This window comes from Silurus aristotelis, assembly GCF_946808225.1.
Source record: "Silurus aristotelis genome assembly, chromosome: 13".
Taxonomy (NCBI): domain Eukaryota; kingdom Metazoa; phylum Chordata; class Actinopteri; order Siluriformes; family Siluridae; genus Silurus; species Silurus aristotelis.
The window spans coordinates 24,717,449-24,741,586 of NC_139586.1; the positions used below are offsets into that span (position 1 = coordinate 24,717,449).

General features: G+C 39.3%; 1 protein-coding gene across 1 annotated transcript in view; it reads left to right on the forward strand.

The window, feature by feature from the left end:
• malt2 (MALT paracaspase 2) overlaps window positions 1–24,138 on the forward strand; it is a 28,548-nt gene that overhangs the window by 1,921 nt on the left and 2,489 nt on the right. Inside the window, exons 2-15 of the mRNA XM_083559132.1 lie at window positions 11,234–11,402; window positions 12,483–12,649; window positions 14,806–14,933; window positions 16,066–16,201; window positions 16,288–16,472; window positions 16,877–16,973; window positions 17,429–17,473; window positions 17,571–17,612; window positions 17,788–17,991; window positions 18,951–19,128; window positions 21,487–21,561; window positions 21,650–21,777; window positions 22,541–22,690; window positions 23,526–23,683. Of these exons, the coding sequence (XP_083415258.1) occupies window positions 11,266–11,402; window positions 12,483–12,649; window positions 14,806–14,933; window positions 16,066–16,201; window positions 16,288–16,472; window positions 16,877–16,973; window positions 17,429–17,473; window positions 17,571–17,612; window positions 17,788–17,991; window positions 18,951–19,128; window positions 21,487–21,561; window positions 21,650–21,777; window positions 22,541–22,690; window positions 23,526–23,683 (1,830 nt within the window). The 5' untranslated portion in view covers window positions 11,234–11,265. The remainder of the gene's footprint in view (window positions 1–11,233; window positions 11,403–12,482; window positions 12,650–14,805; window positions 14,934–16,065; window positions 16,202–16,287; window positions 16,473–16,876; window positions 16,974–17,428; window positions 17,474–17,570; window positions 17,613–17,787; window positions 17,992–18,950; window positions 19,129–21,486; window positions 21,562–21,649; window positions 21,778–22,540; window positions 22,691–23,525; window positions 23,684–24,138) is intronic.

Genomic DNA, 24,138 nt, shown 5'->3' on the forward strand with positions numbered 1-24,138 from the left:
TAAAGAAAAGTAGTGAATATAAAGAAAAGGAGTGAATGTTAAGGAGTGAGTTTGAAGTAAAGGAATGAATATAACAAATTAGTAAATATAAAGACGGGATTATAAAGAAAAGGAGTGACTATAAAGAAAAGAAGTGAATATTAAGAAGTAAATATAAAGGAGGGGGTATAAGGAAAAAGAGTGAATATAAAAAAAGGAGTGAATATAAAGAAAATAGGTGAATATAAAGAAGTGAAATAAAGAAATGGAGTGACTTTAGTGAAGGTTTTTGGAAAAAAACCCATAAATCTAGAACTAGAACCTTTGGAAGAACCCTTGAGGAAGTTCTAAGAGTTTATAAGAATATGACAGTATTTCTTACAGTAATCATTTGAGGTTCAAATTATTTGCTGGTGGCTTTTACTGAAGTTTCCCTGAATGTAATCTGTTATGATTTAATGGTGTTTTAATACTGGCTTGTCCCAAGGAAACAAGAAAGTCCAATGAAATCACATTGCACTATTATTCTACACTGGTACAACATCTAACAATGTATTTAAAAAATATTTAGTATACACCTGACTTTTCCAGCCATATGTGATTCTTCTCCAAACTCTTACCACAAAGTTGAAGTCACACAATTGTATCCGGTGCCTTCGAATGTGGAAGCATGAAATTTGCCTTTCCCTTGAACTAGGAGGCCCAATCCTGTTCCAGCATGACAATGCTGTGGACCTGAAATAAATGAGAATCACAGAAACTCTTGGGAAACATTGCAACCGTTTTCTCCAGAGAAGATGAGGAAGAAGTGTAATGACTATTAAGTCAGTTCTTATCAGGAACTGAAACAGTATTTCCTCTTCAGCAGGCTGTTGTATTAAGGCCAGGGAATCAAACACGGAACAATATGGCTTTGATATGAATTAACATTTCAATATTGTAATAAACACAGTGATCTAAGAGATCCACTTTTATAAGACCGAGCACTTCCATTACAGTTACTGATCCACTGAAATGTTAAACTATATATTTATACAAAACATAGACCCATATGTGATGTACACCGACCAGGCATACCGTATTTTCCGGACTATAAGCCGCTACTTTTTTCCCCACGCTTTGAACCCTGCGGCTTAAACAATAAAGGGGCTATTATATGGATTTTTCCTGGGTTTTTCCCAGTTTCACAAACTTCAAGCCAAAAAACTGAGCCCCATAACATTAAACCAATGAAATTGCCGAACGAGTTGAAACCCTTTATATTAAATCAGATGCGCTCCCACTGAATCGGGCCGCACCACATCATAAATATGGATGATGTTCCTCTGACGTTTGACCTGCCGCTCACTCGGACTGTCTACAGGAAAGGAGAATCATTCGTCATGCTGAAAACAACCGGGCATGAAAAAACACTTCACCTGTGTTCTGAGCTGAACGGCATCGGGAGAAACGCTTCACCGATGGTGATTTTTAAACGCTCTGCGATGCCAAAAGAAAAACTCTCGAGAGAAATTGTTGTGAAAGGAAGGAGGAAGAGGGTGAACAATGACTTTCTTGGTAGGCTACTGTTTAGATACAAGCCGTGTAACAGACACTGTCTTTTGTTAAAGCCTGTGTAAAGTTCATTAGTTTCAATGTAGACACCTCTGGCTTATAGACAGGTGCGGCGTGTTTATGTTCAAAATAAAATCTTTGTCAAATTCAGTGAGTGCGGCTTATATTTGGGTGCGCTTAATAGTCCGGAAATTACGGCAACTTTATGACCACCAATCAGGCAAAACATTATGACCACCAGCCTAAAATTCTGTTGTTCCCCTTTTGCTGCCAAAACAGTCCTGACCTGTTGCGCATTACAGCATTAATACCTTCGGCAATTTGAGCTACATTAGGACAAGTGGATTGAAACACACGCCTTGGCTGCCCCTGACCCTCTCACAGGTTCTCCACTGTTTCTTCCTTGGACCATTTTTGATAGATACTGACCACTGCAGATAAGGAAAACCCCAAAAGAGCTGCAGTTTTGGAGATGCTCTGACCGAGTCGTCTAGCCAAACCCCAATTTGGCCCTCATCAATCTCGCTCAGATCCTCATGCTTACTCATTTTTCCTGCTTCTATCACATCAACTTTAAGGACAAAGTGTTCAGGTGCCATGACGAAGAGATAATCAGTGTTATTTACTTCATTGGTCATAATTTTATATTGTCATAATGTTATACCTGGTGGGTGAATGTATTATATTGGGATGCATATTGAGTGTCATGAAAGTGCCAAAGTCTAAAAAAGATAATGTTCAGGAATAGAGGTTTTTATAATGTGTACTACTTCCCATGCGCATCTACCCGAAAGTCTCGAAATGAACGTTGTGTCGACAGTTCACCGGTTGAACTTGAAACTGTATGCTGTTCATGGTGTAGCATGTGGCGCCTGTTGTTTACAGTCAGCTTTGTGGTTTACGTAATATTCCGGGAAGCAGAAGTACAAGGAACCTGTCAGAATCAGAATGAGTACTAAATACTGATCCACAAACTAGAACATTGTGGGTACGGACAAATGTGGGGAAGTGGTAGCTCAGTGCTTAGCTCAGCGGTAGCGCAGTGGACGTTGGACTTCTGATCAAAAGGTTCAAGCATTAGTTTAAATCCCAGTTACTCTAGGAATAGGTGTCTACCAAATGTGACCTCAAAGCCAAAGAAACTTCATCTTCTCAACCTGATCATGTATAGCTGATAAGGTTTTTGACAGCCTCCAGAGCAAATTATGATGCAGTGATGCATGCTTGGGCGTCTTGCAAAATCAGTTCGTAGCGCGTTTAGTCTTGTTGATGAAGTGTCTTAGAAATCCTTTTTTTTTTTATTTTGTTTATCTTTTTTGCTGACTCATGCAAAATTGACAGTGATATGCACATACCAGGCATTTCAGCCAACAGGTGCATTACCGCTGAAGCATGAATGTGAGCTGATACAAGCAGAAAATCCGTTCTTTTTTTACACATTAATGAATAATGTTGAAGGGAAACAGGGAGTTTCTTTTTAATGGCACGTTGTCATCCTGATGGAAGAGAAAGGGACGTTTTGGTTCAAATGTAGAAACATCAAGCAATTTTAGTATTATTTCAGAAATGATTATCCATGTTGATTGCTGAAACCAAGCTAAAAACATAAAGCCTCATGTCGGATGTCAAAAACTATGGGTATTTTTTGACAAAAAGACAGGAGGTGGAGAATAATACATAATAAAACATAATTTGTTTTTGGCCCAATTGTATTACAAATATTAATGTCCATAATTCTTTATTATCGTACCAAGTACTAGTCTAGTGTCTTGGTCTGGTGGGTAACTTAAAAACGGTTGCATTCTAGATACCATCAGAAGAAAGATAATTTGTCTATTAAACATTCAACTGAACACCACCACAAAGAAATAATTAGACATTCCTTCCTGAATGAACGTGTGGGTGACTAAAGTGCACCCGTCTAACCTGTAGGGAATAATAAGATCAAGAGGAAGCTATGCTGTCGTTATGTAAGAAAGAGTTTTGTCAGGAACACGTATACTACGTACACGCTGTTCTTGTCACAGCCAGTTCTTTAGTATTGCCAGTGTTCTTGGTGGAACACACACTTTGTGATAGTTACAAAGTAAACATTACATTACATTACAGACATTACATTTAAATTTACAGCATTTTGCAGACGCTGTTATCCAGAGCAACTTATAACTGAGCGTTCCTGCCACTTCTAGAATATGTCCTGAAAGTCTTCTTTTTCGAAGCGTGTATAGCACCTTATGCGATTCACGCCGGATCTCTGCAACGGTGTCAAAACGCCGACCTTTGAGCTGCATCTTCATCTTCGGGAAGAGGGTGAAGTTCCAGGAGCCAAATCTAGCGAGTATGGTGTGGAAGTGAGATCATGTTGTTTCCGGCAAGAAACTCGTGTAAGGAGAGCTCGCTGACAGTGCGTTCTAGCTTGCTGGTAACGCACACAGTCAGAATAGCACCAGTTGCCTTCGTACACAGAACAATGTCTTTTGCCACAATGATGATCACAAATGCTGAGCTTAACTAGGAGCTACTAACCATATAGACTGTATAAGATTGCAGAAAGAACATCACTTATAATCTTATACTCCAGTAATCATGTTAGTTCTCACTCTCCAGTGTTCTGTATTGTTGAAAGATTTATGATCACACTCTTGATGTCACCCAGATGAGGATGGGTTCCCCTTTTGAGTCTGGTTCCTCTCAAGGTTTCTTCCTCATAACATCTAAGGGAGTTTTTCCTTGCCACAGTCGCCACGGCTGCTCATCAGGGACAAATTCACACCATTCACCTTCACCATTCATTATTCACCATGTTGATTTGTGTAAAGCTGCTTTGAGACAATGTCTGTTGTGAAAAGCGCTATACAAATAAACTTGACTTGACTTGACAATGACTTATAAATTTTGGTGCTCAATGTGACTTTGCGTGTAGCCATGTGCTTCTTAAACCGCTTTGATATCAGCTCGTACATTATAGGAAATCATACCTGAGCTCATTTAAGTTCAATTCAATTCAGTTTTATTTGAATAACCCTATTAACTGTGCACATTGTCCCAAAGAAGCTTTACAGGAATAAATAGTATAAATAGTATAAATAAATGTATAAATCAGTACATATAAGTTTATCCCTAATAAGGGGGAGCCATTGGTGACAATGATAAAGAAAAACACTCTACGAAGGTATGAGGAAGAAACCCTGTTAGAAACCAGACGTGACACATTGTAGTTCAATCTTCGATGAGGTTGTCAACTGTTTACTAGTAAACACTTGATGAACCAAAACTGTTCATGGCAACTGGGGGTTTAAGCCTATGTTGCTGGCTGTTTATATTAATTACAATCCAAATCAGTTTTCATGGTTTCTAAATTTGACTCCACTCAGTAATTCCATGGCTCTTTAGACTGTTCATTTGGAACCATCCTTGGATGCACAAGTGGTCTCCAATTGAAGAGAACCTCCTCCAGAGGTAGGGTTTAATATACAGGATAAATCAGGCAGGTCCGGAAAGAAGTAAGATCACTGGTACCTCAGGAACATGTTTTACATCGGGGTATCCTTATTGTAACATAATAGTTATGATCAGGGTGCGGTGTGTTTAGGATGCGAGGAGGGCCTTCAGCAAAACCAGCAGGAATCCGTTTAAATAGAAAACTGACTTGGTTTTGCAACATAATCCATAAATAATATAGAAAGCACCTCTAATAGCAGTAGAACAAAATGAGAGGAATGACACATAAATTGCCTTTGGCATTGAGGGTAACTAACTGGGTGAGGCTTTAAACAGTGTGTGTTTGTGTATCGTTATGGAAACCGCTGAAAGTGTAACAGTTGAAAGAGTTCAGCAGTCAACGTGGTTGGATCATGGAAACATACTAGAATTCAGTACAAAGTTAGCTATAAGTAATAAGTCCACAATAGACGAGTGTCTTAAATGCTTTCTGTGACCAATCATATGATACATGTGGTCCCATATTTCTTCAGTTCCCCACACACAGCTTTAGTTCCTACCTGCAAAAAAAATAATTAAATGTGTACAACAGGAGTAGAAAAGATTGTTGTATCTAGTGAATATGACTAATAGCTTTTGAATACTTTTGTTTCCTGTACTCGAAAAATAAAATAAACAGGCCACACCCACTTGCAAACACAGTATTAGTCACTGTAAATTGACAAGAGACAAACTGCAAGTGATCTGAGGAAGTTATCGTTTGCTAATGTGAATATGCAAGTAAATACTGCATTTCGTTGCCTTTTACTTGTACATGTGTAATGACAATAAAGTTGATCTAAGAAGGCTGGTGTGCCTGGAGATGAGAGGGTTGGAGTGGCTGGAGCTGAGGGTGATGGTTTAATTGAAGCTGAGGGTGTTGGTGTGGTTGAAGCTGAGAAGGCTGGTGTGACTGGAGCTGAGACTGTTGGTGTGTTTAGAGCTGATATATGTTTTTGGTGGGTTGGAACTGGGAATGTTGGTGTGGCTGGAACTGAAAGTGTTAGTGTGGCTTGAGCTGAGAAGGTTGGTGTGTTTGTAGCTGAGAGGGTTTGTGTGTTTGTAGCTGAAATGGTCAGTGTGTTTGGAGCTGAGAAGGTTGATGTGGATGGAGTTGAGAAGGTTGGTGTGGCTGGAGGTATGAAAGCTGGTGTGGCTGGAGATGAGAGGGTTGGCGTGTTTGGAGCTGAGGGTGATGGTTTAATTGAAGCTGAGGGTGTTGGTGTGGTTGAAGCTGAGAAGGTTGGAGCTGAGACTGTTGGTGTGTTTGGAGCTGATATATGTTTTTGTTGTGTTTGGAACTGAGAAAGTTGGTGTGGCTGGAGCTGAAAGGGTTAGTGTGGCTTGAGCTTAGACATTGGTGTGGTTGGAGCTGAGAGTGTTTGTGTGGTTGGAGCTAAAAGACTGGTGTGGCTGGAGCTGAGAGAGACGGTGTGGTAGAATCCTAAAAGGTTGTTGTGGCTGAAGCTGAGAGGGTTGGTGTGTTTGGAGCTGAGAGGGTTTGTGTGTTTGGAGCTGAGATGGTCGGTGTGTTTGGAGCTGAGAAGGTTGATGTGGATGGAGTTGAGAAGGTTGGTATGGCTGGAGCTAAGAGTGTTAGTGTGGTCAGAGATGAGAGGGTTGGTGGGGCTGGAGGTAAGAACGCTGGTGTGGCTGGAGATGAGAGAGTTGGCGTGTTTGGAGCTGAGGGTGATGGTTTAATTGAAGCTGAGGGTGTTGGTGTGGTTGAAGCTGAGAAGGTAGGAGCTGAGACTGTTGGTGTGTTTGGAGCTTATATATGTTTTTGTTGGGTTTGGAACTAAAAATGTTGGTGTGGCTGGAGCTGAAAGGGTTAGTGTGGCTTGAGCTTAGACGTTGGTGTGGTTGGAGCTGAGAGGGTTTGTGTGGCTGGAGCTGAAGAGGCTGGTGTGGCTGGAGCTGAAGAGGTTAATGTGGCTGGAGCTGCGAGAGTTGGTGTGGTTGGATCATAAAAGGTTGTTGTGGCTGAAGCTGAGAGGGTTGGTGTGTTTGGAGCTGAGAGGGTTTGTGTGTTTGGAGCTGAGATGTTTGGTGTAGCTTAAGCTGAGGGTAATGGTTTAATTAAAGCTGTAATAGTGATTAGAGTTTAGAAGATTGATGTAGTTGGAGCTAAGAGTGTTGACGTGACTGAAGTCGAGGGTGTTGGTGTGGCTGGAGCTGAGGGTGTTCATGCGGTTAAGGCTGAGAGTGTTGGTATGGTTTAGGCTGAAGGAGTTGGTGAGGTACAAGCTGAAGGTGGTTGTTGGTGTGGTTGGAGCTGAGAGGATTGGCATGATTAGTACAGTGGTTTAAGCCAGGAGGTGTTGGTGTGGTTGAAACTGAGAGGGTATGTGTGGTGGAAGCAGATAATGTGCGTGAATGAGGCAGAGACTGTTGGCATGGGGGGAAGTGTTATCCTGGTTAAACCTATAGTATTAGTATGGGTCTGGCTGAGACAGTTGATGTTTCTATAGAGTTTCAGTATGGTCGAAGCTAAGCACGTTGGTTTCCTACATTCTCCACAGTGCTATTTGAATATGTGCTCATAGTGGTTTAGTGGAATTCAGCACCCAATTCATAAGATGTCTGCTGTACATTAATGTAGCATTTTACAGCATTGAATGCTTGGACTTTAAATCCAGCACGTGTTCCACTATCTCTACTCTGTCATTAATGTAAAATTGTTTTGTTCATTTTGTAGTTACATTTACATTTATGGCATTTGTCAGACACTCTTATCCCAGCAGTGGCAGTTCTTTTAATCAGAAGTCCAACATCTTTACCATTACCCTAAAAGTTAAGAGTGAAATCTGATTGATATAGCTCATGTTGTTCAGTAACAAGCAACACACAACTTCTAACATCTTAGAAGAATAATGAATAATCAGCAACAACCAACAATTTAGCACAAGAATCAAAAAATCTTAATATTTAATTTTTTAATGTGTTTCAAGGTGGAGTTTTTCTTTAAAGTCATGTGTTTCCTGTTTATCTCGGAGAGCGTTTCTGCCTGACTGCAGTTGGGGGGAAAACGTCACTGTGCGTGTGATCAAGATTTCATCTTTGATCACTTCATGCTCTAGTAGTTTCGGTGCCTGTGAAAAGTTTGGAAACACATACAGTGGTGTGAAAAAGTGTCCTGGGTTCTTTTTTTTTTTTTGCATGTATTTTACACTTTAATGTTTCAGATCATCAAACTAATTTAAATATTAGTAAAAGATAATACAAGTGAACACAACATGCAGTTTTAGAATGAAGGTTTTTATTAGTGAGGGAAAACAAAATCCAAAACTACATGGCCCTGTGCAAAAAAGTATTTGCCGCTAAACGTAATAACTGATTGGGTCACCCTTAGCAGCAACAACTGCAATCGACCGTTTGTGATAACTTGCACTGAGTCTGTTACAGCGCTGTGGAGGAATTTTGGTCACTCATCTATGCAGAATTGTTGTAATTCAGCCACATTGGAGGGCTTTCGAGCATGAACCTCCTTTTTAAGGTCATGCCACAGCATCTCAATAGGATTCAGGTCAGGACTTTGACTAGGACACTCCAAAGTCTTCATTTTGTTTTTCTTCAGCCATTCAGAGGTGGACTTGCTGGTGTGTTTTGGATCATTGTCCTGCTGCAGAACCCAGGTTCCCTTTAGCTTGAGGTCACAAACAGATGGCCGGACATTCTCCTTCAGGATTTTTTGGTAAACATCAGAATTCATGGTTCCATTTATCACAGCAAGTCTTCCAGGTCCTGAAGCAGCAAAACAGCCCCAGACCATTACACTACCACCACCATATCTTACCGTTGGTATGATGTTCTTTTTCTGGAATGCGGTGTTACTTTGACGCCAGACGTAATGGGACACACACCTTCCAAAAAGTTAAACTTTTGTCTCGTCAGTCCACAGAGTATTTTCCCAAAAGTCTTGTGGATCATCAAGATGTTTTCTGGCAAAACAGAGGCGAGCCTTTGTGTTTTTTGCTCAACAGCGGTTTTCGTCTCTTTCTTATGGTGGAGTCATGAACACTGACCTTAACTAAGGCAAGTGAGGCCTGCAGTTCTTTGGATGTTGTTGTGGGGTCTTTTGCGACCTCTTGGATGAGTCATCGCTGTGCTCTTTGGGTAATTTTGGTCAGCTGGCCACTATTCTCCACTATTCCATGTTTTTGCTATTTGTTAATAATGGCTCTCACTGTGGTTCACTGGAGTCCCAAAGCTTTAGACATGACTTTATAAGCTTTTGCAGAGTGATAGATCTCAATTACTTTCTTTCTCATTTGTTTCTGAATTTCTTTGGCTCTCGACATGCTGTCTAGCTTTTGAGGATCGTTTGGTCTACTTCACTTTGTCAGGCAGGTCCTATTTAAGAGATTTCTTGATTGTGAACAGGTGTGGCAGTAATCAGGCCTGGGTGTGGCTGAGAGAAATTGAACTCAGGTGTGATAAACCACAGTTTTAACATTGGGGGCAAACACTTTTTCACACAGGGCCATGTAGTTTTGGACTTTGTTTTCCCTCAATAATAAAAACCTTCATTTAAAAACTGCATGTTGCGTTCACTTGTGTTATTTTTTACTACTATTTAAATTAGTTTGATGATCTGAAACAATAAAGTGTGACAAACATGCAAAACAATAAGAAATCAGGAAGGGGGCAGACACTTTTTCACACCACTGTACTTTTATGGTTTTTGAGAGACATCTTCCTTTCGTTTCTATGCAACAAACTAGGTTGAGTAACGGTATAAAGATTTACTTTGACCAAAACTAATATATAAATATACAGATGTTAAACTTTATGTCCATTGAAAAATGATCCCTTAGCATGAAAAACAGCTTTGCACACTCGTAGCATCAGGACAGTTCATTTCTCCAAACATTCAGCTGGAATACTGTGCCATGCCTCTTGGAAAACCTTCCAGAGGTGTTATTCGCTAGTAGATTTCTTTCAGGCCTTGCAATCAAGTTCCTCAAAGAGCAGTTCGATAGGATTTAGGTGACTGGGCAGGAAACTCCATGATAGATAAAACTCCAGCTGACTGTTTGCTTTCTAAATAATGCTTACAGAGCTTGGGTGTATGCTTCAGGCCATTATCATTGCCAGGTTGCCTCCAGTTAGCTGGAGTCCAGACAGAATTGCATGGTGTTGAAGTATGGAGAAGGTATTCCTTTCACCATTTTACCTACAGAAACTTGTGAAGTTACATTTAAATGCAACCTACATGCATTTCATTCTACTGGTATTGCCTAAGGTGACAGTTATTTAATTCCTTTGAATGGCCTAAAAATTGATACTGCTATATGACCTAGTTTGCTGCATATAAACAAAAGTCTCTCAAAAACCATAGAAGTTTACCGGTAGGTTTTTCCAAAATGTTTACAGGCGCTGTATGAAACACCTTTTATGTCATCTATGGTACCTTTGTGTACAGCCTGAATTTGAGATAAAATTGTATTGCTGATAATCTGGTAATTTGTTTTGTTATAGTGGCCTTTCTATTTTCAAAAGGAATTCATTGGCTATAGTAATTGGATATTAGCACAATTTGGGCCTGCATACACATTACAGCCAATTTTGATGTTGCCATTTTATCAATAAAAAGAAATTGTGAAAATAATTGAGTTGTTGAATTGAACTTGCTTTTTGTGTTTTGTGGTTATATTATACATTATATGGATAAAAGTTTGGGGACATCTGAAATTAAGTTTGGCATGTGCCTTTTAAACATCCCATTCCACATTTAGTCCTCATTTGCTGTTATAATAACCTCCACTCTACTGGGAAGATGTTTCACTAGATTTTTGGAGTGTGTGTGGAGATTTGTGCTCAATTAGTCACAAGAGTGTTAGCAAAATCAGGTACTGATGAAGGTGAGATGAGGAGGTTCAGTAGGTTTGAGATCAGAGTTCTATAGCAGGAGATCTTCCACTCCAACCCGTGTAAAGCATATCTTAATAGAGCTGTTTTCTGTACAGGAGCATTGTCATGGTGGAACAGGTTTTGGTCTCCTAGTTGGAATGAGAAAATTTTTTGCTACAACATCCAGTGACATCCTATGGAATTATGTGACTCCAACTTTGGGGAAAAAATACATACGGTTAAAAAAATGGTCAGGTGTCCCAAAACTTTTGTCAATATAATGTATTATAGTTATGTGGTATGTATGATATATTTTACAGGTATGTCAAATTGACATCATACAATAATTGAGATTTTGATTGTGCAGTTGCTGGAATTCTGAGGGAACGTTGCTGAAGTATGGATGAATGGAATTTGGGCTTGGAGACCTTGAACGAGGTGGCACTGAACAGACTCGCAGAAATGCTGGACAATTCAAACTGTGGCTGGAGACAACTGGCAGCAGCATTTAAAGAGCAGTCGAAATTCTTCTGCAGGTAAGATTTTGCAACAGTGCGTATAACATACAGTAAAACATGCAGTCCCTGTTTTTATCTGAAGTCCTTCTTAAAGATATAAGCAGATATTAATATTGCAGTTTTTCTCAGCTGCTTTGGAGCGTCCTTAGTCCTCGAATCATCCTTAATATTTGCAAACCAGTAAGTGCGTTTTCAAAACAATTTGTACAAACAGCACAAAACATTGGATTTCATGCAAAAGCCTGTACTTTTCTTAAAATCCGTAGTTCATCTCTCAAAAGTAAGTATTTGTGTCAATGAACATCTCATTCCCATCAGAATGAAAAGTCTCTTTGGCATTGTTTACAAACAAAATCATTAAAATGTTTAGTCATGTTGTCACTATGATGAAGCACAGATTCAGGATTTCTTGATAAACTATGGTTTGGATCACAGTGACTGAAAATGCAAAAAAAAAGACAGGATTCACACTTTTACAAGTGTTCGTGTGTTTCTTAGTTGTTCATCCATTTTTATATTGTATAATTCTTTGTTTTGCTCTGTCTGTATTCACTCTCCAATTGAAGGTTCACAAGATTCACCTTTGACCTGTTTTAGAGAACTAGTTGATTATTGGTTGATCTGATGCCGTTCACTCGCCTTCATTAGTGACATTCAAGATTCATCTGCACAATTCATCAATTCAAGTTTAATAGAAACTTTAGATGACAGATTTTGACAACTGGTTTATTCATTTTGCATTCAATGACTTATGCAATGAACTGATGCTGAGATGTTTTGGGGGTTAAAACTATTCAGGTAAAACCAGTATAATATATTTTGATCAACATGAACATAAACAACTGATAATGTAGGAAACAGCAGACACTTGTCCATTAAATGAATGTACAAAAGAATTGCAATTTGATCAATGCAACTAGAAATGTTATGATGAGCACAAATTAATAAATGATTTGGAGGCTGAACAAGTAGTTCTGAGAATTTCATTTCTGATCTGAGAAACGCTCCAAAGCAACTGAGAAAAACTGTAATATGACACGCATGAAAGATGTTCAAATAGTTCATATTTGACGTCCATGTTTTGTTCCCTGTGTGTAGTGAGAAGGAGATGACCAGCTGCTCTCTCCAGGTGCTCAATGCTCGTGGCAGTCCCAGCCGATACCTGCTGTCTTTGCTCGCTGAAAAGAAATGCCCGCTGGCCTTGTTGCTGCAGTGCCTTAAAAAGATCGAACACCACAATGCTGCCTGTTTACTCACTACATATGGTATTTACACACACATTCGCCAAACTGTTCTTGTGAGGACCTTCAACTGACAGAATTATTAATGCAGCTAATTAATGCAATTTTTCCTGTACTTTTAAATCTAAAACTGCAGTTTTTGTGAAATAATCTAAGAAACAAAATAATAATTTCAACAATAATAAACTTACAGATTCCATCTGACCAATCAGATTGCAGAATTTGCTTTAAATAAAAATATGAATGTGCTCGATAGATAGATAGATAGATAGATAGATAGTTAGTTAGTTAGTTAGTTAGTTAGTGATGAGTGGCCTTTGTTGGTTTCATCAGACCAGAGAGCTTGTTCTACACAGTCTGAGAGTCCTTCAGGTGCCTGTTGGCAAACTTCAAGCAGGCTTCCCAGAGGCATATATCCAGCCACTCTGCCATGAAACACAGATTGGTGGAGGGCTGCAATGATGGTTTTCCTTCTGGAACTTTACCTATCAGGTAAACGGTGGGAGCTCAGTGGTTAAGGCATTGGGCTTTGGATCAGAAGATCACAGGTTCAAATCCCACCAACACCAAGCTGCCACTGCTGGGCCCTTGAGCAAAAGCCCTAAAACCCTCCCCTGCTCAGTTGTCTGGATAAGGGTGTCTGCCAAATGCCGCAAATGTAAAATCTATCAGGTTTTTGGTCACCTCTCTTACTAAGCCCTTCTCCCCGATTGCTCAGTTTGGCTGGGTGACCAGCTCTTAGAATAGTGCTTGTTGTACCACACTTCTGCCATTTGAGAATTATGGAAGCCACTGTGTGCAGCTCTGCAGGCAGTTCCTTTGAACTCGTGGTTTGATTTTTAGTCCCTGAAGATTTACTATCCTTTAAAAATAACAACCTACAGCCATTATTGTCTAAATAACTGCCAACAAAAGTGAGTACACCCTAAGTGATCATGTCAAAACTGTGTTCTAAAGTGGCAATATATTTTGTGTGAGCACCATTGTTATGTAGCATTGCCTTAAACCTTTTGGGCATGGAATTCACTTCTGCTTGAGGATGCCCTACAGGTGCTCAATGGGGTTCAGGTCTTGAGACATACTTGGCCACTCCCTTACCTTCACCTTCAGCTTCTTCAGCAAGGCAGTTGTTATCTTGATGGTGTGTTTTGGATCATTATTATTTTGGAAAACTGACGTTTGGCCCAGTTTCTGAAGGGAGGGCGTCATTTTCTGCTTCAGAATGTAACAGTACATGTTGAAATCCATGTTTCCCTCAAAAACCACAGCCCCCAGTACCAGCAGCACTCATGCAGCCCCTAATCATGATGCTACCACCACCATGCTTGACTGTAGGCAACACACATCGCCTCACATGCTGGACAGAATCACAGCCAAACAAGTTTATCTTAATCTCATCAGAACACAGAACATGGTTCCAGTAATTCATGCTCTTGGACAGGTTGTCTTCAGCAAACTGTTTAAAAGCTTTCTCATGAGCCAGCTTCAGAAGAGGCTTTCTTCTGAGACGTCAGCCATGCGACTTGTTGCAGTGTGCGGTGTATGGTCTGAGCACTGACAAGACGACCTTCCACTTCTGCAACCTCTAAAGCAATGCTGGCAGCACTCATGCATCTCTTTTATGGAGCAGCTTCTGCACCTGATGCACAGCATGAGGACTCAACTTATTTAATGGATCCTTGTGAGGCCTGTTCTGAGTGGAACCCATCTTGGAAAACCTCTGTAAAACCCTGGCCACTGTACTGTAACTCAGTTTAAGGGTGTTACCAATCTTCTTATATCCAAGGCTATCTTTATGGAGAGCAACAATTCTAATTCTCAAATCCTCAGATCAAAATCATCTTTGCCATGAGGTGCCATGTTAAACATCCAGTGTCAGTATGAGAGAATTGTACTAAATGCACCAAATTTGTATGGTCCTGACAAAAACATGAACATGATGAATAGGACATGTGGTTTTGCCTGGTTACACGATGTACAGATGATATCACTTAGGGTGGCCAGCTACTTTGATAAAAATATATATATATATTTTCAAGGTCAAGCTTTTATCTCAAAGCAAAAATATTTTTTCTATAGTAATTCTCTTATAAAAAGCACAGATATTCTTGTTGCAGTGTCCTTACATGCCTGTATGTGCATGCACACGTGTGTGTGTGTGTGTGTTATTTTTATTACAGTGGAACCAATAAAGATACTGACAAATCCTCAGACTGTCCAGGTCCCGATAGGTAGCACAGTAACTCTGGTCTGCAAAGCTGTTGGCCCACCGGGACTCACCTACCAGTGGTTCAGGAAAAAAGAAGAGGTATGTACTAGAGTTTTTACAAAAGTTTTCAATTCAGTTTAATTCAATTCAGGTTTGTTTGTAGAGCGCTTTAACAATGGTCATTGTCTTAAAGCAGCTTTACACAGATAAAGATATAAAGTTGTATAAAAGAATGTATTTCTCAATGTTTATCTCTTTATGGAAGTCTGTATGTATATATTTATCTTTTTAGAACTTGAAAAATGTTGTATATACAGTCATATCTGTATAATATTGCTCTAGACATCTTTATCTGTATACATTTTTTTTATAAAAAAATTACACCACCACTATTCCTCCAGAAACCACTGATATATTTATATCAGTAGAGCCAGCATGGGATATAAATTCTAAATTTGACAGTCCCTCGATCTCATAATAAAGAAATAAAGTTTTAAAGTTCAAGAGCTAATGCAGATATTGCTTTTGTTTGTACCTGCCCAGGAATTTGGTTTGTTCTATTTCCAAAATGAGGCGGGAATTCTTCACCGCAAAACAATTCGAATTCCTTCTTGTCACTAATTTGTATATCTGAAATATCCTTTAAATCTACTTACAATGGGAAGGAAGTTAATGAGGAAACTGTTTAAGATTTTTTTTTGCTGTAGCCTTGTTTAGATCACTTCCAAAATCTAATCTGGTCACTCAGTATAAATCCTGCACACATCTTTCCTCAGCTATTGTGTGATGAATATCTTTAGCATAAAAGACTTCTTTGTTGGGTCCTGTGAGAACACAGTCGGGATGCACAACAAAATATAGTGTGTGTCCTAGTGATATCTGTATTTAGATGCTCTATTGTTTCCTAATCACACACCTGTCTTGGGTTACATCCAACCCACTTGCCTGAACAGGATGCATTCAGAAAGTAGGACAGTTCATGTAGTTCAGTTTTCAGGAGGTGTATTTATAATAAAAGCAACAATCTAGGGTTTGTTCAAATATTAAATGCAAGAACAGACACATACACACACACACACACACACACACACACACACACACACACACACACACACACACACACACACACAAATGATGTGTGAAGATGTTTTTCTGGCATTTTTTAAACATATACATTGAATTAAGTTTGATTTGAAATAATGCTAAATGAAACATGTCCATGTTTGGTTAGGTGCCTGGTGGAAATGCCTCGGAGCTGATTCTGAAGCCAGCTCAGGAAGGCTCCTACATTTGTCGCGTCAACTCCGAGGGGAAGTACGTGTTCAGTGGGTGGGCTTACGTCCGAGTGTTTCGCCCTTACGATTCAGGTGACCTGCTTCATCCGCCAATCAGGGATTGTTTATACTTCATATGTCCATGAGGCTCAAGCTTAAAGTATTTGTGTGTCTGACAGGCTCTGAGGTGAGCTTCCCATCATCAGTGAGCAGGCTGTGTATAACAGAGCAGCCCAGAGCTCAGGTGCTGTCTGAGGGCGATACTTTACTTCTGGAATGTTCTGCACAAGGAAACCCACCTCCCCAGTTTCAGTGGTACCACAACCAGCAACCTCTCCTGAAGGCCATCAGACATTTCATAAAGGTGTTACTGTCTATCTATCTATCTATCTATCTATCTATCTATCTATCTATCTATCTATCTATCTATCTATCTATCTATCTATCTATCTATCTATCTATCTATCTATCTATCTATCTATCTATCTATCTATCTATCTATCTTACATTTTTCTTCGCAAAACAATATTGCTCGGATGGAACTCACACATGTAACACGTAATAATTTCCATAGTAACAGTTCGTTCACAAGAACTTTAAATTCAATTCCATTTTACTTGTATTGCACAATTAAAAATGGATATTGTTCACAGAATAAAAAAATGTGTGTGTGTGTGTGTGTGTGTGTGTGTGTGTGTGTGTGTGTGTGTGTGTGTGTTTTTGTGTGTTTGTGTGGGTGTGTGTGGGGTTAATTGGTGATATTTTCAGATTCCGTGTGTTACCACAGCAGACAGAGGTGTCTACAGATGCAGAGTGTTTACTCCCAATCATGAGCTGTGGAGCGACAATGTGCAAGTAGAAATTGGTAAGAAATGCTTAATACCATACCTGCCAGTTACGAAAAACCGACCACAATATGTTTTTGTAAAGTATAACTGAACCACTATGGGATTTCACAGTAGTTTCAGTGCTCCTTAAAATCAATTCTAAATGTGTGTTGAACCTTTTACAAATACTGTTCTTCCTAAATCCTGTATAACCTTTTTCATTTGGTGTTTTGATGATGATGATGATGATGATGGTAGTGAAGAAAGCATTCTGCCATAAACTCCAAAATCCCCTATAGGAGTTTAGATAGGTTAAGGTCTGGCAAGTGATTGACACCATTTTCAGCCTTATTATTCCATGGATCCATGTGGCAAAAGTAAATAATTGCCCCCTACGACATATAAGGGCCTTTGCTTTGTTTGACCTTTAATTTGTCACAGTGATAAAAGAACACTAAGCGCAAAAACATTTTAGTACACTGTTTTCAATCAGGTCCTGGGTCCTGCGCTGAGGCCTACTGGGAAGCCAATGATGAACGTATGTTTTTTTTTTTTTTTTTTTTACTGTATCTGAATATTTTTTGAATCTGCATTTATATCAGCTAAATGCACTCATGGGTGCACTTACTTTTCAGACAAAGTCGATTCTCTTCCACGACAGATGGGGGATTTATATGGTAGGAAATAATTCCATTTCACAAACCTGTACAATTTCACATACGTCCTCTTGTGCACAAAATAATGGCATTAACAGGAACCGCTTATTTCTCATGCTTAGTTTTTATTACACAGAATTTTATTATATAGAATGTAATATTTATGTTTATTATGTATTATATTTTTCTGTTTTAGCCACAGACAAGGTGGCACTGCTGATGGGGAATATGAATTACGCGCACCATCGCGAGCTCAGAGCCCCCATGGCTGACGTGTATGAGCTGAGCAACCTCTTGCGGCAGCTCGATTTCAAAGTGGTCTCGCTGCTCGACCTCAACCGGCACGAGATGCACCGAGCCGTCAGCGAGTTCCTGCTGCTGCTCGGCCGTGGAGTCTACGGTACATAAACATGGTGGTAATATAGGGCCTGCATTAGGAAAGTTGTACTTTTACTTGTCACATGAATTGTACAGCACAGTGAAATGATTTCTTTGCATATCTTAGCAATGTTAGGAAGCTGGGATCAGCTATGATACAGAAGGTTAAGGGTCTTGCTCAAGGGCCCAACAGTGGCAGCTTGGCGGTACTGGGGTTTGATCCCCCGACCTTCTGATTAGGAACCCAGAGCCTAAACCACTGAACTACCGCTTTACATAACAAACAAGGGTTATGTAAATGGATTTGTAGGAGGTGTAAAGATTTCAAATCTGTATCCAACACATCTAATAAAGAGATGGTAAGGGGCAGAGATCAAATATCACATATGCAAACACAATACAAAGACTCAGAACAAAAGACTTTACAGTATGTGTCTGACTGCACATGCTTTATATAGTCTGTGAACAGGAAGTGGTGAGACAACATAAGAATTGTCCTAGTATTTGTGGTATTGGGGTCTTCTGCATGTGCAAAGATGTCCTGGCAGGTGCAACGCTATATGGACAGTAGTATTGGGACACTGTCTCTGAATGCGGTAGCATTTTTTTTATTTTCCCTCCACTTGAACTTTGAGACCCAAACCTGTTCCACCATGACAGTGCCCCTGTGCTCACAGCCAGCCATGGTTTGGAGTTTAAGATCTCCTGCTATAGAGCTCTGACCTCAACTCTATTGAACACCTTTGGGATGAATTGGAATGCTAAGTGCACCCCAGGCCTTCTCACCTCACCTACATCAGTACCTGACTTTACTAACACACTTGTAGCTGAATAAACACAAATCTCCACAAGCACACTCCAAAATTAAATAGAATATTTTCCCACAAACTTTTGTCCATATAGTGTATATTTCAGTTAGGGTTTTATTATATCATATGTCTTTAACACTATATTTTTGTCTTGTATGCCTGTATGCTGTAGGGCTGCTTTACTTTGCTGGACACGGTTATGAGAATTATGGAAACAGCTTCATGGTGCCGATAGACGCTCCGGCATCGTACACCTCGGATCACTGTCTGTGGGTGCAGGACGTCCTACAGCGCATGCAGGAGCGGCAGACTGGCCTCAACGTCTTCTTGCTTGACATGTGTCGCAAGCGGTACGCTTTAAAATGTCCTCGTTGTAAGCAGCGTGAAATTGAGTTCACTGAGAAATGCCGGGAAATTGTCTGGATTTATGGAGATGATGATATCGCTTATGTGATTACAGTTTTTCTCCGTTGCTTTGGAGCGTTTCTCAGATCAGAAATGAAATTCTCAAAACTGCTTGTTCAAACTCCACATCATTTAGTCATTTGTGCTCTTCATAAGAACATTTCTTGTTGCTTTGATCAAATTGGGAATGCTTTTGTACATCATTCGATCGATTGTGTACAAGTGTCTGCTTTTTCCTACATTATCAGATGTAATGTTGATCAAAATGTATTATACTAGTTTTACCTAAATGGTCTTAACCCTCAAAACATTTAGGCACCAGTTCATTGCATAAGTTAATGAATGCAGAATGGATAAACCAGTTGTCAAAATTTGTCAAGCTCTTCTTCTTCACAGTTCTATTAAACCTTTTTGGTAAATGTGTCCTGATGAATTGTGCAGATGAACCTTGAATGTCACTAATGAAGGGGCGGGTTTACTTTTAGATCAACCTATAATCAACTAGTTCTCTAAAATAGGTCAAGGCTGTATCTCGTGAACCTTTACTGTAATTGGCGAGTGTGTGTATAAAAAGAGCAAACCAGATTTACAATAGTTAAAAACGGATAAACAACTAGGAGATAAACATGGTCAAGAGCCAAAAATAAGGATGCATGCTGGAAGGGTGAGGAGGCAAAATAGAGGAAGAGGAAGAAGAGGCCAGAGACAGAGAGATATTTCAGATGAAATTAGAGCCACTATTGTGGACCATGTTGTCATTCATGGCCTCACAATGGTATTGCAAGGGATGATATCTGTTGTGATGTGCATGAAAATCTGTGGCCCGACAGACTGGGACGTCAGGGGGTAGAGACTGATTGCACTGTATAGTGCGGCATGTGCAGTTCGGCCTAAGAAGTGTTTCCTATGTTTACCTTTTTGAATTTTAATTAGTGACTTTTTATTTTCTATCACAATGACATTATATTGTCATTTTTTAGTCAGTCCACTAGTAAAGAAAAATAAAAAAGTGTGAATCCTGTCCAGTCTCTTACAATCAATATCCCACATACAGTAATGTGTAAATTTGTGCTGTTAAAATTCATAGTTGGCAATTCAGCCTCGTGCATTTTCAATACTTGTAATCCAAAACATAATTTACATCAGAAAATACTCAAATAAAGCATTGTTATATTGAAAAAAGGACTAAACATTTTGACTATCTTGTTCGTAAACAATGATAATAGGACTTGGTATTTTGATGACAATGATGTTCATTGACACAAATACTTACTTTTAAGAGAAGTACTAAGGATTTTGAGTAAAAAACACTCTTTTGCAAGAAATCCAATGTATTGTGCTGTTTGTTCACATTGTTTTGAGAATGCACTTGTTTGCAAATCTTAAGGATGATTCGAGAAATGCTCCAAAGCGACTGAGAAAAACTGTAACCCCCAAAACATCTCAGCATCAGTTCATTGCATACGTCATTGACTGCACAATGAATAAACCAGTTGTCAAAATCTGTCATCCACAATTTCTATTAAACTTTTTTTTGTAAATGTGCTGAATTGATGAATTGTGCAGATGAATCTTGAATGTCAATAATAAAGGCGAGTGAACGGCATCAGATCAACCAATAATCAACTAGTTCTCTAAAACAGGTCAAAGGTGAATCTTGTGAACCTTCAAGTGGAGAGTGAATACAGACAGAGCAAAACAAAGAATTATAATTTCTAAAAATGGATGAATAACTAAGAAACAAACAAACACTTGTAAAAGTGTGAATCCTGTCCGGTCTCTTACAATCAATATAAAACAAATATGCAATCAAATAAATTAATTTGTGCTGCTGAAATTCACAGATGCCAAACAGAAGGAAGTCAAATTTAGTGCATTTTCAGTCACTGTGATCCAAACCATAGTTTATCAAGAAATCCTGAATCTGTGCTTCATCATAGTGACAACATGACTAAACATTTTAATGATTTTGTTTGTGAACAATGACAAAGAGACTTTTCATTCTGATGGGAATGAGATGTTCATTGACACAAATACTTACTTTTGAGAGATGAACTACGGATTTTGAGAAAATTACAGGCTTTTGCATGAGATCCAATGTTTTGTGCTGTTTGTACAAAATATTTTGAGGAATGCACTTACTGGTTTGCAAATATTAAGGATGATTCGAGAAACGCTCCAAAGCAGCTGAGAAAAACTGTAATATGGGTTTTATACTAAACTATATTTACTCTACTTTACGTAGATGTAACGAAGCATTTCACAGTCCGTTCATTTTCTGTATCTGTGCATTACCGTTACAGAAACCTGAATGATGACATCATTCAGCAGCCTGGGCTGCTGAAAGTCACTGCAAACATCGTGTTTGGCTACGCAACGTGAGTCTTCCAAAGTTCGTTCATATTTAGTTTGTTAAATCATGAAGGTCATATCGGTGCAAGTGAACACCTGCCGTTCTCCATGCAGATGCGTTGACGCGGAGGCTTTTGAGGTCAACAAAGATGACCTGTCCAATGGCATCTTCATGAGCTTCCTGAAGAAGAGACTGATGGAGCAGGAGAAGGTCACCGTCATGCTGGACAGAGTAGCTGAAGGTTCTGGGCTTGACCAAATAACACTTATGATCAGTCTGGGTCAAAATGAGCTGTTTTCATGCTAAAAGATTTTGTACTTTGAGCCTGTAACTGCATATTAATTTTTAAACTTTGGTTCAGTTTCTGCAATGAGATTGACCTAGCATCTTTCTAAATGTGAAATATTACTCTTTTAAAACATTTTAGAACGTTAAAACATTGTGAATAATCAGTTTTACCATGCCTCAGGTGAAATGCTTTATTTTAAATGGTCAGAAGTTTCTGATGAATAATGTATAAAAGCCGATCTCACAGCAGATATAAATCACAGGTGCACTTTGTCTATGCTAAAATGCTTCTAGTCATGGTCCAAGAACAGTAGTTTGACAAACAAACCTAGACTAGACAAGAAGAACGAGTCGGTATCAAAGATACAAGGCTTTGTATATCAGGTGTGCTCATTTAACAGCTAATATAAGAATAACTGATAAATAAGTTTTAAGGTACAAAATTAAACTGTAAATATATACAGATACAAAGTACAGCATATTGCTGTTGTATAAGTAGAAAGAGGAAATATTTTTGCTTTAAAAGTATATTGAGCTGCATGGTGGCGGCAGTAGCTTTATCACACCGGAATTTCTTGAGAATCTTCACGCATATGAGGTTTGAGCTCTGTTCTGACACTTTGGCTATTTTTACCGTTCTACTGAACTCCACATGACAGCACATTTCCGGCGGTTGTATAATACATGAGATGAAGGTGATCTGTTTACGATTACAGATATGGGAAGATGCGAGTTGACCCGTGGTCGGCAGGCCCTGGAGCTGCGGAGCAACCTATCGGAGCGGCGGACTCTGACGGATCGTATTCAGGCACCAGAGTGTCCAGTTATGGCTTCAACACGCAACCTGCAGTGGTCTATAGCACATGGTGAGATCATGTCAGTTGGATACGGTTACAATACACCAGTTTGTCTTATATAAGGTGACTTCATAGAGTTTTATTTATATATATATATATATATATATATATATATATATATATATATATATATATATATATATATATATATATGTATATGTATATGTATATATATATATATATATATATATATATATATATATATATATATATATATATATATATATAACCTCAATACTCGCAGGGGTTACGTTCTATGACCCCTCGCGAGTAACAAAAGATTTTGTCATACATTTTGATGTCATTTATTAGAACAAACTAATGGCTCCTCGCGAACTGTTACTCTAAGTCCGGTTCCAAATTAAAAGTCGCAAACTATCGAGGTCGCGAGTGTCAAGGTTGCGAGTATCGAGATTCCACTGTATTTATAAAACTGCATCGAGGTGCGAATCGAATCTTAGTTATGGGAGATGTGAAAACCTAAGCTTTACTACCCCTAGAGGTAGTTTAAGGTACTACAGAGGGGACCTCACAGGTATTTGCTTATTCATCCACAAGAGCATTAGTCAGGTCATTACAGTTCATTTTAGAGGTGTTTTGATATTGTCATGCTGGAACAGGTTTGGGCTCTGTGGTTCCGGTGAAGTGAACTTGAATATGAATCGATAAAAATTAAAAAAATGTTTAATGTAAATATTTTTACACGTTAATTTTTATCTTGAACTGGTTTCTCCAGTAGCATTGTCACCATATGCATTAATAATAAATTACGATGATGGTCACATCATTTCTTCTGGGTTTGCCAGACATTACACTTAAATAATAGCTTTCATCGGTGTTACAGCTCTTCCTGAGAGTCGCATGCTTCAGTTCGACTGTGGTGTGAAGGTGCAGTTGGGTTTCGCAGCAGAGTTTTCCAACATCATGATCATCTACACCCGGATACTAGAGACACCGGCAGACATTAGAACCTGCTCCGCCGAGCTGTCTGATTTTACTGAGGTATGTTCAGCATCAGTACTTCAAACTTTACCACTGTTGTGCCACTGTTGGGCCCTTGAGCAAGGCCCTTAACCCTAAACTGCTCAGCTGTATAAATACGATAAGTCGCTTTGATAGGGGCATCTGCCAAATGCCGTGAATATAATGCAATGCAATGTAGTGTCTGTGTAATGAAACATAAAGCAAAATGCAGACGTCTCATAACTGTGTACAACAGTGCCAACGAACCGTGTGGAAAGGTGAAGTGGTAGCTTAATGGTTAAGACGTTAGACTTTAAATCTGAAGGTCATGAGTTCAAATCCCAGCCACATCAAGCTGCCACCTCTGGGCCCCTGAGCAAGGGGCATTATCCCCATAGCTGCTTAGTTGTGTGAGAGAGATAAATGTAAGCGTGTGAGTGGAAACACACTCACAGGATAATGTACCAAAGGTAAGGAGAGGTGGAGGCTCCATG